The sequence below is a fragment of the Manacus candei genome, unplaced genomic scaffold (genome assembly GCF_025592945.1).
Source record: "Manacus candei isolate 608988 ecotype Guabito, Panama unplaced genomic scaffold, ASM2559294v1 h1tg000080l, whole genome shotgun sequence".
Lineage (NCBI taxonomy): Eukaryota > Metazoa > Chordata > Aves > Passeriformes > Pipridae > Manacus > Manacus candei.
In genome coordinates this window covers 691,944-709,046 of record NW_026138128.1, presented here as the reverse complement: position 1 = coordinate 709,046, position 17,103 = coordinate 691,944, and the positions used below count along the sequence as shown (strand labels likewise).

The window sequence follows — 17,103 nt, the reverse complement described above, 5'->3', positions numbered from 1 at the left end:
TTTTATAAAATATAGATTGCTGTATAAACCTGAGGAAAAATATTTAGCGGCAGAGCAGGTCTGTGGGTTCAAACAGGGCATTTTAACCTTGGGTTTTTCCCCCCGTTTTTTTTTAAATCCCTTTTGATTTCCCCTTTATTAAATGAGGGGTGAGAGGGGAGGGAAAGAAAGAAAACGAGGGACCAGAAAAATCATAAATATGTTTTTCTTCATTTTTAAGAATGAGACAGCCCTGTAGTAACTCCAGAGACAAAATAAACCCACCGCTGGGTTCGAAAAAGGGAATAGGCAGGAAACTCAATGGCAATTTCAATCTTTGCAACCCCCTAATAAATTGCCTCGAATTCCGAGAGCCGAAGGCGCGGGCGGGGAGCGCTGGCGACACGGGGCGCTCCCACATTGGGGGAATTTGGGTCACATCCCGGAGCCAGGCGCTGCGGACGTGCTGCTGAACCCACCAGCCATTGTCTGCTCTTCCCTCCCAGCCCCTCGCGCTTCCTCCGCTCCATTTTACTTCCCCCCCCTCGAAAATATTTTCCCTGCCAATGGCGGATTTCAAAAATAATACTATACATATATATATATATATATATGGAATACTGATCCACCACGTATTTCTGAGGATGAATTCCCGGCGGCGCCTACGAGGGGCGAAGGGGCCGGAGCCGACGCCATCGCCGGGTCCTGGGACACCCGTTACCCAACGGCCAAGGGGCTACTTTTGGCTGTCGACACCACAGGGGAACCCTCGGGTGCCACATCCCAGCCAGAGGAACCTTTGGGTGCCAAATCCCAACTGCAGGAACCTCTGGGTGCCAAATCCCAGCCACAGGCACCCTTGGGTGCCAAATCCCAGCCACCGCCCCAACCACCCTCGTCCCTGGGAGTTTGACCAGGGGGGGACCCCTCACACACGTCTGGCATTTGGGAGAACAAAAGAAAAGAGCCCAAAGTGTGGGAGCCGGGGAGCACCAGGAGCCGAAACCAAAAACTTCGCAATGGGAAAAAAAAAAAAAAAAAAAAAAAAAAAATATAATTCCCTGGCTCTTACAATCCCCCACAAAAATGTGAGGGAGATAATAAAATCCATATGCACCACGGGCGGCCCGTGGCAGAGGCACCGCCGCCACGGCACAAAGGGACGGGCTCGCCCCGACTTCGGGGCGGCGTGAGGGGCACGAGTGGGTCCCCCCAAGGGGACGTGTGGAGGTCGGGTGGACACTGGTGCTGGTGAGGGTCCTCGGCCCCGTGTGTGTCCCACCAGCTCCAGGCACTGAAACACAGCCGGGAACTTTATCAACAGCACTGGGGCCATCGAGGGAGAGAAGGTGCCCCCGAGGGTCCCCTCCCGGAGCTCCCACCGCAGCAGGGGATGAGCCAGAGGAGCCACCTCGCCTTGCTGGGAACGAGGACCAGGCCACAGCGTGGCCTCTCCTCATGCAGGGACAGAGGGGGACAAAGAACCCCCCGTTTGACCCAGAAAACGGGGCAGCCCAAAAGCTGGAGGCCTTGGGGGCAGCGGCACCCCCTGAGCACCCACAGAGCTCATCCCCCACTGCTGCCAGGGACGCTGCCAGGGCTGGGAGAACTTTGAGGAATTGGGGGGAAAATGGGGGTTCAGTGGCTGGTTCTTAATTTTTTTTGTCTTTTATAAGTGTCCCCGCAAACGAGCCCATTCAGACCCCGTGGGGTGTCCCTGCAGGGTGGGTGGAAGGTCCTGGGGGGTCCCAACCACCTGAGCATTCCCAGAGCAGAATGCCTCCCACTTCCAACTTGCCAGCAGTTTTTGGTTCCTCAGTATTATGAACAAAGAAATACGACAGAAACAAAACTCCCACCCCCCAAAAAAACGCTGGGGGAGAAAGAATACACAGAAAAATTATAATTCCAAACTGGAGCAGGGAAACGAAGCCAACTGTGGAGATTGCACTTCCAGGATGGGAATGACCCGGGAGCAGTGGAGCCGAGCACCCCCAGTCCCACACCCTCAGCCCCCCTCGAGCCCCCCAGGCCTCCCCCCAGGCCCATTTTGCCGTTTCCCCCCCAAAATCGTTTTTCCCGACCCCCCCGCGGCCGCACCCGCCGCTTTGGGGAGATTTCGTTGGGTTTTTTTTTTCGCAGAATCTTCATCCTGGGAGAGGGACGGGGGGGGCGGGGGGAGGAACTTGAACTTCCCCGAAGTTGGGCGCGGAGGGGCCGGGGGGGCCGATCGGCAGCGCCCGCCGCCCGCTCCCCCCGCCGCCCCCGGGAACGCGCCCCGCGATGCTCCCGGCGCTGCCGCAGCCCCCGGGGACGGCCCGCCCGGGGCCCCGCGGGAACTTTCGGGAGAGGGACCCCCCGGAGACCGCCCCCCCCTCCCCGGGGCCGCCCAGCCCGTTCACCGGAGCCCACCGGGGGTCGGAGCGGGACCCGACCCGCCACGGGCGGCGGCGGCCGCTGTCACCGGGTGTGTGCGGGGGGGAAACACCGACTGGAACTCGGGCGCCGCGACCGCCCCCGCCGCCCCCTCCGGCTCACCTGGGGTTGCTCCGGTTCCAGTAGACGGCGAAGCGGTCCGAGATAACTTTCCCGGTCTCGTCGGTCCAGACGCAGACGCCGAGGAGCGCGGCGAGCAGCGCGGCCGCCCCGCAGCGCACCATCGTCCCGGCGGGCGGCGGGCGCGGCTCCGGCCGCTTCACGGGGCGGCGGGGCCCTGGGGCCGGCCGGGGGCGGCGGGCGGGCGGCGGGCGGCGGCGGGCGGGCTCCCAGCCCTCACCATCGCCCGCGGCCCCGGGCGCCGTCAGCGGGGGGACTCGGGGGCGGCCGCGGTGCGGCGGCGCCGGGGCAGCCGCATCCCGCGCGCGGGCGGCGGGGACCGGCCGGTTCCCGCGGCGCCCCGGGGATCGCCCCGGCACCGGGAACCTTCCCCCCGCCCGCCGCCCCCGCCGCGCCCAACTTCGGCCAAGTTCCTCCGAAGCCCCGCGGCGCCGCCGCCGCCGCCGCCGCCCGGCAGCGAGCCCCCCGGTGCCGCCGCCGCCGCACCTGCGGGCTCAGCCCCGGGCCCCGCCGCGGGCTGCTCCGCCCCGGGGACACCGGAGAGACAAAGGCCGGGCCGGGAGGCCGCCGCTCGCTCAGTGCCGCCGCGCCATGCTGCGCCCGCCGCCCGCGCCCCCCGCCCGGCGCCGCCCCCGCGCCCGGCCCCGCCCCCCGCGCCGCGCCCCGCCCCCGGCCCCGCCCCCGCCGCGCGCCGGCCCCGCCCCCGCCCCTGACACATTGTTGCCACCGGCGGCCGCGCGCGCGCCCCGAGCGGACACGCCCCGGGGAACGGGGGGGTCACAGCGAGCGGGGGGGGGTCACACGGACCGGGGGGGGTCACACGGACCGGGGGGGGTCACACGGACCGGGGGGGTCACACCGAGCGGGGGGGGTCACACCGAGCGGGGGGGTCACATCGATCGGGGGGTCACAGCGAGCGGGGGGGTCACACGGACCGGGGGGGGTCACACGGACCGGGGGGGGTCACACGGACCGGGGGGGTCACACCGAGCGGGGGGGGTCATACCGACCGGGGGGGGTCACACGGACCGGGGGGGTCACACCGAGCGGGGGGGTCACATCGATCGGGGGGGTCACATCGAGCGGGGGGTCACAGCGAGCGGGGGGGTCACACGGACCCGGGGGGGGTCACAGCGAGCGGGGGGGTCACAGCGAGCGGGGGGGTCACACGGACCGGGGGGGGTCACATGGACCGGGGGGGGTCACACGGACCGGGGGGGGTCACACCGACCGGGGGGGTCACATCGATCGGGGGGGGTCACATAGACCGGGGGGGTCACACCGATCGGGGGGGGTCACACCGACAGGGGGAACGGAACGGGTACCGGGATGGGGGGGTCACACCGGCCAGGGTGGGTCATACCTGCGCGGGAGGGGGTCTCTGCAAAGGGGGGGGTCACACCGGCGAAAGGGGGGGGCGTTTGGAAGCGTCTCGTGGGCTTTGGGAGCAGGGAGAGATTTGGGGGTCCTTTAGCTTAAGGCTGACGGGGGGTGTTGGGGTGCCCGGGTGGGTGGTTGAGCAGGGGGCAGCCAGGGGCTCGCACCAGAGGGGACAGGGATAGGGACAGGGATGTGTCCTGCGACCCCCGAGGGCAGGCAGACAGACAGACGGGTGCACACCCCGCCCGCAGCAACATTTTTTCATCTCCTATCCAGGGATAAATTAAACTTCGCTTTGTCAAAATGTTGGAAAACACTGATGGGAAGAACACAGAACTGGTGGCCTGCAGAGCCCTGGAGCTGCTGGTAGGGCTTTGTCCAGCTCTAGGGAGGACAGAGCTCAGGGACAACAGGGAAAATCCAGTGGGATTTTTGGTCATAGATGTGCCACCCAGCCACAGCTCTGGAACCAGATCCCTGAGCCAGGACCCCCCATGGCCCTGCAGCAACATCTCTGAGACAGAACACCCTTTCAGGCTGTCAGGGGGGGCTGGTGCTCACCAGACAGGATCCCTTCCTTTCCCAGACCCCCCCAGTTCCCCCAGGTTCCAGAGACTGCTGCAGAAGGACGAGCAGATACGGGTGGGTTCTGGACCCTCCTCCCCACAGACACTGGAATGTCCCCCTGGGTGTTCTGGCACGTCTCCCTGGGCATTCAGGTTCCCCCCGAGCACTGCTGAGCAAAAGCCACCCCCCCCTGCCCAGAGCTCCTCAGGTGCCTGCAGATGCAAAGAGGCTTCCAGTCGGATTCACAACAGCACCAAGCTGCCCATTAAGTCCATCGGGGGGAGCAGCTCCAGCACATCCCTCTGCCCGTCCTTCTGCTCAGCATCCAAATATCCCTGTAAATCCATCTCCATCTGATGTGTTCTTTGGGGTTTGTCTGTGCTAAAAGGGAGGGAGCGGCCCAGTGTAGAACACCTCCAGCACCGCACGGAGTGGTGGGATATAAATAAAATATGGACCCTCCTCATTATTTATTTAGCAAATCTATTTGGAAAAAACTCCACGGACTGTGGGGCTCTGCATCCCTCCCCCGCCCCACAGGAAAACAAATAAAAGCCAAATTATCTTGGAATAACACTGGTGGAGTGTCCTCCCGTGCAGCAACTCCATCAAGGTTATCCATCTCCTCATCCCGCTCCCATCAGGATCCGTCTCCATCAAGCCCCCGACAGCCAATCTCCCTCCTGTCAGCGGCCGCTGCCATAAACCCGGACACTTGTCTGTCAACTTTATTTGTTTCCATTTCTCCAGCCAAGCCACTAAAAGCCTTTCCAGGCTCTCTGGGAGGCCCAGCCGTGATCCCTCCCGGCACGGGGACAGTGGGGGGAGCCCCGGGGGCACCCACAGCCAGTTCAAATCTGGAGCTGCCACCACCCCCAGCAGTTCCATCCGTGTTCTGGGGGTGCAGGAACAGGGACGATCCAAAGGCCACGGTGCTGTTGGCAGCTGGTGAAGGAGCCAGACACGGATCGGGGTGTCAGGTCTCCAGTGGGCACTCACCTGGCAGCGATTCCCAGGACAGCCCCGCTCAACTCAGCACATCCCAGTGCATCCCAGTTCAGCCCAGTTCAGCCCCGCCCATTCCCACTCCACCCGGTGCATCCCAGCTCAGCCCATTCAGCACCACCAGAGCTGCAGGAGATCACGGATCGAATTCCCTGGGAAATGGGGTGATCCATTGGGATCAGGCAGGAGCAGCCCCGCACCCACTCCAGCGTGTTCCCTCCCTCCCAGGATCAGTCCCGACAAGTCCCTGCCTGGGGGGGCCCAGCCCCACTTTGAATGGAACGACTTCTCCTTCCCCAGTCCTGGTAACTGGAAGGAAAACCTTTTCCAGGGTTTTTCTGGCTTTTCCACCAGCACCGGGTTGTTTTTCTCACCACACAAAAACAACTATTTGCCTTAATTACTGCAAATCCTGCGATTTCCAGCCCCCAGCTCCGCACGGGGGGCGAGGCTGGATGCAGGGAGGGATAATTCACACCCGCCTTCCTCAGCGTTAATTGGACCGGCCGGGAAATTATGGAAAATATTCGCTACCGACGAGGAAAAAAACCCTTCCCACTAAAAAGGTGAGGAGTCGCAGGGAAAGGGCCGGGAAGCGCCGGCGCAGAGCAGAGCCAGGCTGCTGGGAATGGAGCTGCAACAGGAAAAAAGGGGGCCCAGGGAGGTCCCTCGGGGCTTCTGAGAGAGGCAGCAGGACCCGTGTAGGGGATCCTGGCTGGCAGTGGGATCCAGACACCCGGTACGGTGGCACCAGAGTGGTGCTGAGGACCCAACAGTGGGAGCCTTGGCAGAGAGCCAGCATGGCATTGTGTGGCATCCATGGGCACCGACCCCACCCACGGACACCGACCCCCCCCCAGCCAGCGAGGGACCCCCCCCTCAGGGTCCCCCCGGCTCACGGGGCTGGGGGTGCAGCACTGGGGACATCCATCAGCGTGGCCAGACTGTGGCACAGCTCCAGCTCCCTGGCTTTGCCCGCCGGGAGAGGCCACTGGAGGCCTCCCCCCAGGTTCCCCAAGCTCCCGTTTTATTCGGGAAACCAAATAAGCAGCCACAGAGGTGCAAAACTGCAACCCCCCACAATTATTCCCCAAATGTGGCTGCACCCAGAGCTCCTGCGTGGCCCCCCCGGGACCCCGGGCACTGGCTCCCCTCCAGCGGGACGGGGGAGAGCCCCAAACCGCGGCTCAGGGTGGGAACCCGGAGCATGGGAACACCCAAACCCCTCCCGCAGCCGCCCCGCACGGACACGCTTTGCCCGGGGCAGCTCACACCCTCCCCCAGCAGCACCGGGCATGTTGGGCTGCCTCATCCGATGCTCGTTAAAACACCCAGCCCCGAAATTCAGCCGTGGATAAACCCTTCCCACGCCGAAGTCGTGCTGGCACGGGCGAGGGCGGCTCCCCTTGGCTCGGTGGCATTCGCTGGCCCTCGACCATCGGGGCCGGTGGCACCAGAGCCCCCGCTCGCAGCAGCGCCCTCAAAGCAATTTCCAAAGATTAATTAACCCACAGCCCCTCCGCGAAGGGGGCGGGAATGGCGCAGGACGGCACCTGGATACCGACGCAGCCGACACCTGGAAAAGCAGCCGGGAACCCCCCGAGGGCCAAAATCCTGCCCAAATCCTGCGGTTTCTCCCCAGAGCCGAGGCGGCGGCGGCGCGCGGCGGCAGCACCGCATTGCTTAGGCAATACCCCCCTCTAGTGCCGGTGCCCCCCGGGGCCGGCACCGCGGGCTCGGGTCGCGCTCGCACAGCCCCGGCCCCTGCTCGGACCGGGGCAATCGGGCACCCGCAAAGACCCCCACCAGACCCCCACCAGACCCCAGTTCCACAGCCCCCAGAGCCCTGAAGCCCCCCAGCCCCATAACCCAGCAGCTCCCAGCCCCAAAAATCCCCAGTCCGCAGCCCCAGGGCCCTGCAGCCCCCCAGCCCTGCAACCCCCCAGCCCTGCAGCCCCCCAGCCCTGCAGCCCCCAGACCCACAGCCCCGCAGCCTCCCGGGGCCGAGCAGCAGCAGCAGCAGCTCAGCCAAACAGCCGGGGGGCCTTGGGGGGGGTGTCTGCAGCTCTTCACCCCTTTGGGTAGCAGAGGACCCCCATCCCTGCACAGACCTTTCCCAGAACCCCACTAACGGCATTACAGGAACACGGCGTGGTGCCACGGCCACCGTGTCCCTCTCCCACGGCCACCGTGTCCCTCTCCCACGGCCACCGACCCCCATCCCAGCCCGCAGCCCCCGGCCCCGCGGCCCCCGCTGCCATCCGGCTGCGCTCCGGGAGCTCTTGAATATGGAAAGCGCAGGGGAAAAGCGTTTTCTGTTCGGCCAAAACCCACCCAAGTGGAATGGGGAGGGGCGGGGGAGGGAGGGCAGCCCGAGGAGTTAATCCACTTTGAATTGCAGCGGCTCCAGCCCGCGCTCCGGGCTGACAGCTTGACAGAGACGGATTGGCAGCTCCCGAGGTGAGACATCCCGGCCGAGCCACGGAGCCGCAGGAAAAGCTGGCTTGGAGGGGGCAAGTTCCACCATGTGGTTTTCCAAGAGAAAAAAGATGGGGGAAAAATGAATTAAATCAATAAAGGTGAGAGGGGAGGGAGAGTCGGGAGCTGGAATGGGCCCTGGCCAGGGAATGGGTCCCGGGAGCTCACCTGTCACAGGACCCCCCCGGGTGCCTCCCCAAGCACTCCCAAACCTGCTCCTGCATCTGCAGGGCTCCCCGGTGCTGACACAACCCCTCTGGGACCACTACAGCATCGTCCCTTGGCTCCCATCCAGGGGCTGAGGGGTCCCCCAGCTCTGACAGGACTTGGGGCTGGGTGTTCCCACCGGGGCCCTGAGGAGCCACTGGAATACAGATCCATAAGAAACTGGGGTGAAGAGGAACGGGTGCCAAAGAGCCCCGCAGGGCTGCACATCTGCTCGGGTGGGTGACGGGCGAGCACAGCCCCAGGCAGGTGTTAAATCCTTTCGTTTGGCAGAAGAAGTCATTTTCCAGGCAGGAAAGAGCCGGGAAGGCGAGGCCGGCTCTGCCTCCCAGGGCCGTGCCTGTCAGCAGCCGGGAATCACTGAACTACGACGGACGTCTCGGAGGGATGATAGGGCAGCGACCCTCATATTTTCTGCAGCGAGCGCTCCTGTAAGCTCCCTTTGTGCTGGAATGATGGGAATTCATTACAGACCACCCCCCGCCGCGCGCTGGCTCCCAGGGGAGGGATCCGCCGGCTCTCTCCAAGGCTAAATGGGATTAGGTTATCTCCCGGCACAGATACCCAGACAGGAGCACACCGGGAACCGGGAACCGCCCGCAGCCTCCAGCCCGGGACCGGCGGGACTCACCCCAGTGTTCCAGCACAGCCAGCACAGCTCCAGGGGGTCTCATGGAGGCTCCTGGCTCACCCATCTCGGCACTGGTGGGACTCACCAGAGGGTTCTGCCTCATCCAGACACCGGGCACCTGCGGAGGCATCGCCACCAGTCCCTCCAGACTGGGATCCACCGAGGAGCTGCTCCCAAATGGACACGGAGGAGAGATTTGCTGGTGAAGCCGATCCTGGGGATGTTTGCTGTCACTGTGTGTTTTGAGGAAAGAGTCACTCCATTGTTTGGGTGCCACCAAAGGACCCTCACCCCGTGATCACCCTGCCAGCAAAGCAGGCTCTGCCCAGCCCTGTTCCCCCAGGTTTGGTGCCAGCAGCCCTGATGTGGATCCCGGCACAGGGAAGGTGTGAGGGCTGGGCTGGGCTTCACCTGGGAAGAGGTGAGAGCAGCTGAACCCCAAAGACCACCACGACTTCCTGAAAACCACCACAACCTCACAAAGACCACCATGACCACCAGAACCTCCCGAAAATGACCACGACTTCCCAGTGACCACCACGACCTCCAGAAGACACCGGCACTGACCACATCTGTGCAGAGCCCAGCCCAGCCCAGCTGGGCCCCCAAAGCCTCCCAGTGCCCCCTCAGCGAGAGCACCAGCTGTGGGGTCGGTGTGAACACGGCTGCTCTTGCTCCACTCCCTCTCCCCACGGCTGCTGGATTCCCTCAATCGTGTCAGACAAACCCAGAGAAAAACACGTTTGACTGCATCAAAGTTCAAACCTCCACCTGGCCGCGTCCCCGAGCAGGGACCCTTTAAAGCTGTGAAGATGTAAACTCCCCCAGGTCTTCATTATGTCTTACAGGCCCGATATTATATCAGATTATGGAATCATTAAACAAAAAATTGTACTCGGCGCTGTCCGGAGGGGCCTCCAGTTACCTCGTCTAAATATAACAGCATCATTTTTAACCGAGGAGCTGGTACAGTCCCTCGGGCCTTCATTATATTTCGTGGGTCTGGGCTGCAACATCATCCCCCTCACCGCAGAACTCAGCCCGCACTTGTGCCAAGGCCAAGGCCAGCGGTGCTGGACCCCCCTCCACGGGTGACCCCCTGGCTCCGGACTGGCCGGAGAACAGCCCCGGGAGGGGAGGAGCGGGATGGGCTGACGGGGCGAACAAAGGGTGGAGGGCGGGAGCCGGAGAACAGCGGCGGGGAGGGGGGTCGGAGCCAGGTAGCGCCCAATTATTTTAATTGCGTGGAGGTGCCCTTTCCGCTCGCTGGTGCGACAACATCAGTGTTTACCGCGCCGAGCAGAACCAATTATGTTTGAACATCGAGGGGCCGAGAGACAGCAAATAAACACGGCGGCGCCGGGGGCTCCGCTCCAGCCCGTCCGTCAGCGCCCAGCCAGGCATGGACCGGGAAGGGGGGGCTCCCGGGATGGGGTGTGGGCAGGGAGCCCCGCGGCACCCGCGGGGGAGAGGGAATAGATCTGTTTGGGAAGCGAGGGGCAGTAAATAAAGCTGTAACGCGATAGTTTCTGGCGGGGCTTTGACACGGGTTGTCAGAGCCGGCGGCGCGTGTGCTCCTGCCTTTACAGTAAATAACTGTCAGCAATTAGGGAGGGGAGGCGGGGAGGGGGGGTCAGGCACGTCAGTCACAGGCCCTGGGGACTGGTGGCCACCAGCAGAGGCCCCGGGGTTCTGTCCCCTCAGGGCACAGCTGCCTTTGCCCCCGGCTCACCCACAGCCAAGGCTCAAACCCCCCAGGGCTGCTCGAATCCCCAAACATCAGGACAGCAGCTGCACAGGCAGGGACACGGATCTGAAGGGGCTTTTCCAACCTAAATGATTCTATGATTCATTCATAGAATCCCTGGGTGCTTTGGGTTGGAAAGGACCTTAAAGCTCATCTCATTTCACTCCCTGCCATGGGCAGGGACACCTTCCACCAGCCCAGGTTGCTCCAGGCCCCATCCAACCTGCCCTTGGACACTTCCAGGGATGAGGCAGCCACAGCTTCTCTGGGCAACCCGGGCCAGGGCCTGTCCACCCTCACAGGGAGAATTTCTTCCTTACACCCAGTCTAAATTCACCATGTTTTAGCTTAAAACCGTGCCCCTTGTCCTATTGCAACAAGTCCTACAACACATCCCCAGGGGCTCCGTGATCCTTGTGGATCCTTCCCACCCAGGATATTCAGTGATTCTGTGATCAGAGATGAACTGTGCCCTGAGCCTCACCCCTCCTGTGCCCCCCTCCCCCCTCGCTGACATCTCCATCACCTTCCTCCTCTTCTTCCCACCCTGCCCAGCAATAATTGGCTCCGGCTCCCAGCTCTCCCCTTCCCTCCTCCCGGTTTTCCCTCCCCTCTGCTAAGGGAAGATGCAGCCGCGGTTCAGCCCCTGGAGCTCTTTGACACCAATAACCTCTGTCTTTGTGCTCCCGCCCCCTCCCAGGCTGGCACAGCCCGTGCCCCCCCGGCGTGGGGGGGCCGTGTCGCCCGGCCTTGAGCAGCCCAACTTCAGAGGCTCGTTGGAGCTCAGCCCCCGGAGCCGGGCCCGGGGGAGCGGGCGCGGGGGACCCCCGGCTCCCGTTCCTATGGCGACCGAGGATGCCGATGTCGCAGCCCCAGGCGGTACCTTTGGTACCTGCCGATCAAACGGGCAGGGCGGGAGGGGACACGGAGTGCAGGGAATGTAATGACTTGGATTGAAGCAGGAGAGCCGGCGGCTCCCTCAGCGTGGGGCAGGAGGAGGCCAAACTTCTCCTGGATGGGTTAAAACTCTATTAAATCTCTCTTCCCCCCCCTCCCCCCCATCCTTGGCCACTCCCAAGGTTTGGGAAGCACACACCCAGCGAGGAGCAAGCCAGGATCCCTGGTATGGGCTGCAGGGCACCACTCCAATGGGTTTTGGCCCCATCATGCTCACCAGGGAATTTGACAAAGGTCAGGAGAATCCTGCCAAACCCCAAACATCTGACCCCCAGTGGCCTTTCCGGGGTCCATGCCCTACTCCAGTGGCCCAGAGACCACCTTCCCCCCCTGCCACTGTGGGACAGAGCCCAGGGAGGGCTGGGAGAGGGCAAGTGAAGCCCAGCTCTTCACCAGAGGAGCAGCAGGGTCCGGGGGGACCCTCAGCATCCAGTGCCTCCACACCAGCGAGGACTGGGAATGTGAAAGGGAAAAGGTGACTTTTCCCTGGTTTTGTCTCTCTTCCCTTTTCCATCACTCTCCTTCCTCGCTGCTCTTTCCGCTCGGGAGGGTTCTGTGCTTTGCTGGGGCATTAAGAGGCGACTGCTCAAACTGTTTAGTGAAGCATTAAAGGGGCAGGAAAACACATCACGGGAGCTGAGAGCCCTGGAGCATCCTCGGGAAAAAAGCACCTCCCAATTCTGGGAAATAAGACATATTTCTGTGCTCACAGTGCCAGACAAAACCCATCTCCCAGCTCTCACCAGCTCCATTTCCAGCCTGGCCATCCAACATTCCACAGCCTCAAAAATCCATCCCTCCCCATTCCTGGCTGGGTCACTCAGGAGCATTTGGGCCCCCACCCCAGTAGCCACCATTTGCCACCATCCAGCCCCTGACCAGCCCCCCAGGAACATCAATTCCTCACTTCTTCCTTCCTAAATCCAGCAGAAACCTGCAAACACCCCAAAGCTAAAAGGAGATTTTCCCCCTTATAGGAGGCTCAAAACTCAACAGGTGAGGCAGAGCTCGAGTGTCCCCTGTCCCCCATCCAAACTGGAGTCCCCTGGGCTCCAAATGCAGGGCCACACCTGGGAAAACCAGGAAAACTCTGGAAATGAGCCCCAGGGTGGTGCCTCGCTGCTCCTTGGCCGGGAGGGCTGCTCCACACGAGCCCCTCAGCAGCCAGCTGAGAGTTTTTCCCTCTTTTTCCCTCCCAGCCAGGAGGAAAGCAGACTCTCTGGGTGGAGAGGGGCTGTTCTCCTTGTCCCAGCACCTGGAGGTGGGAGTGACACCTGTGCCCCACCACCAGCCCTGCTCCCAGTGGGCAGGGTGAGAAACAGGGGGTGGGTTGGCTTCACGTGGTGAAATGGCAGAGCAGGAACAAGAGGATTTGGGGCTTCCCCTGAGACCCCCGTCCCTTCCCAAGCTCAGGAATCAGCCCAGGAGCCACCACGGAGCACACACAGGAGCACAGCCTCGTGCCCTGGCCAAGGTACCCGACCTGGCTGGGCTGGTTGGTGTCCCAGCTCGGGGAGGTCTCAGGGCTGGGTCTGCTCTGGGAAAGCTGGACCAGTTCTCCCATTTCAGTGGATCCAGGAGGGACTGGTGTCACTCCTGGATTAGCTTCCCCCTTCCCTTCTCATGGTGGATTTGCACCTCTCCTTTGGGCAGCTTTCTGGCACAGAAGGGGCTCTGTTGTGGTCTCCTCCCTCCAAGGGTTCTGTTTGGGTCCCCCCTCCAAAGGCTCCATTCAGTTCCCCCCCCCTTCCCCAGCAATTGTTATGTTAAAATCCCCAGGACATGTTTCTGCACAGAATTAAAGGAGGGTGAGGAGGGGATTGTTTTCGTCAGTGTCTCACCGAGTCTCTGACCTTGAGCGTGAATAAAAACAAGAAAAAAGGAACTTTATGCAAATCTCCGGCACTCGGCACAAGGGGGAAAATAATAACGGCAAATGGAGATTAGGAATGCAAATCGACTTAATGAAGAGGCAGGGGCTGGGCAGGAGCTTGTTGTGCTCTTGTACAGACGACTCACCCTGTCTGGCCGTGCTGCACCCCGGGTCTGATCGTTACAAATCGTATCAGGGCAAGGAAAGAGAAGCACAGGGAAGGTTTAATTCCCTAATTATGGCATTGTTCATCTCCCCTGCTCACGGCTACTCCTTCCCAGGGGCCTCTCACCACAGCTCCCAGCTCACCTTCCTCGAGTCAGCTCCCAGCCATCACCACCCAAAACTGGCCCATCCTCAGCAGATCCTGCTGTGCCAGAGCTGGATCCGGGCTCAGGGATGTTCTGGGGGTGCAGCTGCTCCCGTGGCTCCAAGGGGACCCCGTGTCTGTGCTGCTGGAGCCACATGGAGTGGAACTGCCTCTTCCCACTCGAAATGAACCTCAGAGCCACAGAACCATGGAACAACCTCAGTCAAAAGGGATCCACCCCCAGCCCTGCACAGGACAGACCCCAAATCCCACCTTTGCCAGGGTGTGACAATCCTGGGCCAAGCTCTGCTTTATAAAACCCTGAGCTCAGGGCCCCACTGCTGCTCTGGGAGGTGCTGAACACCCAGATCCACATGGGAAGGTGATCCCAAAGCTGCTGCAGGGCCTTGGCACTGCTCCCTCACACACCCCTGGGTGATGCTTCCAGTGCTGCCTCAATGGAAGTTTGGAATGGTTTTTCTTTCTTCCACTAGAGAAAAATCAAAGTTGAGCCTTGCAACTTAAACGAGCCTTGCACCGGCCTGGAGATGAAATCAGGCCCCAATTCTGTTCCAAATGATGCTGGGCTCACCAGGACCCCCCTGGGCTGGCTGAAACCTGGGCAGGATTAATTCCTGAGGTGCCAGAGCCCCCAGCACCTCACTCCCCCTAGTCCCACTCCTCCCGGGGGCCAGGATGGCTCCCCCCCCCAGACCCTCAGGACAGGCTTTAAACTCGTCCTAAAGGTGCTAAAGAATTCCTAGAATGTTCAAACATGAGCGTGGCCCAGGGGCAGTGACCTCCCAAAGCCTGGAAACCTTCCCTGGGCTTCGGGTCGGGATTCTCCACCAACGCCAGGGCTGGTGATGCTCCCACCCCACAAACACCCCCCTTCCCTCCTCCCAAACAGCATCCACGGGAGAGTTTGGCTGGGAACGCGGCGCTTTAATCTCCTGGAAGCCTTTGACAACCTGTCTCGTCCTGGCTTTTAGCTGCGTGAGAGCTGCTCGTTAATGGAGCATTAACCTTGGAGAGCTGCTGCAATTACTCCAACACTAATTCTGACAGTTTTTGGTGTATCTGTTTGTTCTTTTGACAGGCAAAAGGAATTTCTTTTTAAAAGCTGTTTGATACATTTGAGACCTTCTGTCCACATTTCCCTTTTTTTCCTGCTGGAGAAGGGAGGGGGGAGGGAACGTGAGGAGGGGGAGACGTCGCCTTCCCGCGACACCTCGTGCAGGCACCAGTCGGGATATTTTCCCCCTCCCAGCCCCTTCCCACCCCTGTTTTAAGTCACAGAAGCGTTTGGTCTCTCCTGACCTCATTAGGGTAATTAGGAAACCTTTTGAAGCTGGGAGAATGGCTGCAAGCGGTGGGAAAGGAGGAGAGCAAAGAGGCTCTAAAGGAGCACGAGGATGGAGAAAGGGGGAGAAAAACATCTTCAGCGGCGAGGAGGAGGTGACCTGCAGCTCTGCTCCCATGGAAAGCTCCTTAAATTGCCTCTTTTAACAGGATGGAAATCCAAGTCCTGGTTATCCCTTAAGACTTGGGCAGCCAGGGAGCAGGGAAGGAAAAAGGTGGCGGGGCAGGAGCGGGCTGAGCTGAGGATTCTGCTTCCATCTCTGATCCACCACTGCTTCCCTGGGTGCCCTTTGGCAAATCAGCTCTTGCTGTGCCTTAATCTTTCCTTCATTTGAAAAAAAGGCTCCCTACACATTTTTTTCTATGTGGGAAACACAGGCTTTGGAAGGAAGGGGCTCGCTCAGACTGCGCAGCTCCCAGGAAAACCAGGCTGCTCCCAGGGACTTCCACTCCTGGAAATCCTCCACCCTGGCAGTGGTGCCAAAGAACACCTTGATCTGAAGTCTGATAAAGCCACAGGGGCATTCCTGCCCACTTCAGACAGAAGGAAAAGGTGATTTTGAGTTGAAATCAGCTGCTTTCCAAACCGGCCTGAGCCCCCAGGTAACACCTGCACGCGCCCGGGTGACAGGAATGGGAACCTTCCCGAGGACACCCAGCCCTCCCCTTCCTCTGCTAAATGTGGAAATGCTTTCCCTGCACTCCTCTGAGCCAGTCGAGCAGCCCAAACGGTGACTGTGGCGAAGCTAAACTTATCACAGGGATAAAACCTCCAGTTCTAAAGGAAAAACGCGCTATCGCAGCCCTTTGGAACCCACCACAAAGGGCACAAACCTGATACCTCTCTGTGTTCTGCAGGAAGAGGAGTTTGATGTGAGAGAAAAGCGGATTAAAATAACGCTGGTGAAATAAAAGGCTGAGAACACAGCACCATGTCCTGGTACCAGCGAGTCCGAGCCGCCACGTCCCCGGTCCCGCTGTGCCCCCGGCGCCCCACGGCCCTGTTTGGAGGGTCCCCATTACATGACGAGGCTTCCCAGCCACCCTTTCCTCCCTCCAGAACATCCCATGGGGAGCTGCTCCCCTGGGGTGTCCCCGGCAGACAGAGCCAGACTGCACTGCCAGCCTGGACTTCAGCAGGATCATGGAATCCTCAAACGGTTTGGGTTGGAAGGGACCTTAAAGATCCTCCAATTCCACAGGCAGGGATACCTCAACTAGCCCAGGCTGCTCCAAGCCCTGTCCAGCCTGGCCTTGGACACTTCCAGGGATGGGGCAGCCACAGCTTCTCTGGGCAGCCTGTGCCAGGGCCTCCCCACCCTGAAAGCCAGGAATTTCCTCTTTGCATCCAGTCTAAATCCAGCCACCTTTAGTTTGAATCCATCACCCCTTGTCCTATCACAACAGGCCCTGCAACGTCACCCGGAGTTGGCCTCGGTGGCCCTCAGGATGTCCTGGGAGGAACAGCTGGGCTTTGCAGGCAGAGCAGCACTGTGGCCCCCCCAAAGCCTCAAACCCCCCCAGCTGCTGCTCAGGCACTAAATGCCCATCAGGTTTTCCCTGCCATGAACAGCCTTTCCTGCCGTTCTGCGGGAGCGGGGGCGGCCGGGCTCAGCTCAGGCTGAACAATGAAATAATTGGGATTATTTTAAGTACGTGAGGTTTTATTCTTTATAAGAGCGAGAGTAATTAACCACCGGAACGTATTAGCAGCATATCAGGGTGGTGAGAATGTTCCATGGCAGGGCTGGAGCCTCTCCAGGGAAAACCTTCTGCCTTCACCTCACGGGGAGCAGGACAACCCCCCCGGTGCTCTGTGGGGGCCGAGCACGACCCCGGAATGGGCTGTTCTGGCTGCAAACCCCGAGCCCCCATGGCCAGGCTCCCGTTAGCCAGTGGCCAGGAGCGTTTCAAGGATCCCCAGGTGCTGCCAGCAGCAGTTCCCATGGATTCCAGAGCAGCAGCACGGAATCACTGCGGCACTGGGAAACGCTCCCAGCAGGCGAGGGGGCGAGGGGGTGTGAGCTGGTGAG

At 61.2% G+C, this 17,103-nt stretch overlaps 2 protein-coding genes across 2 annotated transcripts in view; both read right to left on the bottom strand.

Annotated features, from left to right (window-relative positions):
• EFNA2 (ephrin A2) overlaps positions 1 to 2,682 on the bottom strand; it is a 36,258-nt gene extending 33,576 nt beyond the window's left edge. The window contains exon 1 of the mRNA XM_051811004.1: positions 2,518 to 2,682. Coding sequence (XP_051666964.1) covers positions 2,518 to 2,639 — 122 coding nt within the window. The 5' untranslated portion in view covers positions 2,640 to 2,682. The remainder of the gene's footprint in view (positions 1 to 2,517) is intronic.
• The window catches only part of NDUFS7 (NADH:ubiquinone oxidoreductase core subunit S7), a 102,142-nt gene that overhangs the window by 76,681 nt on the left and 8,358 nt on the right, over positions 1 to 17,103 (bottom strand). The window lies entirely within an intron of this gene.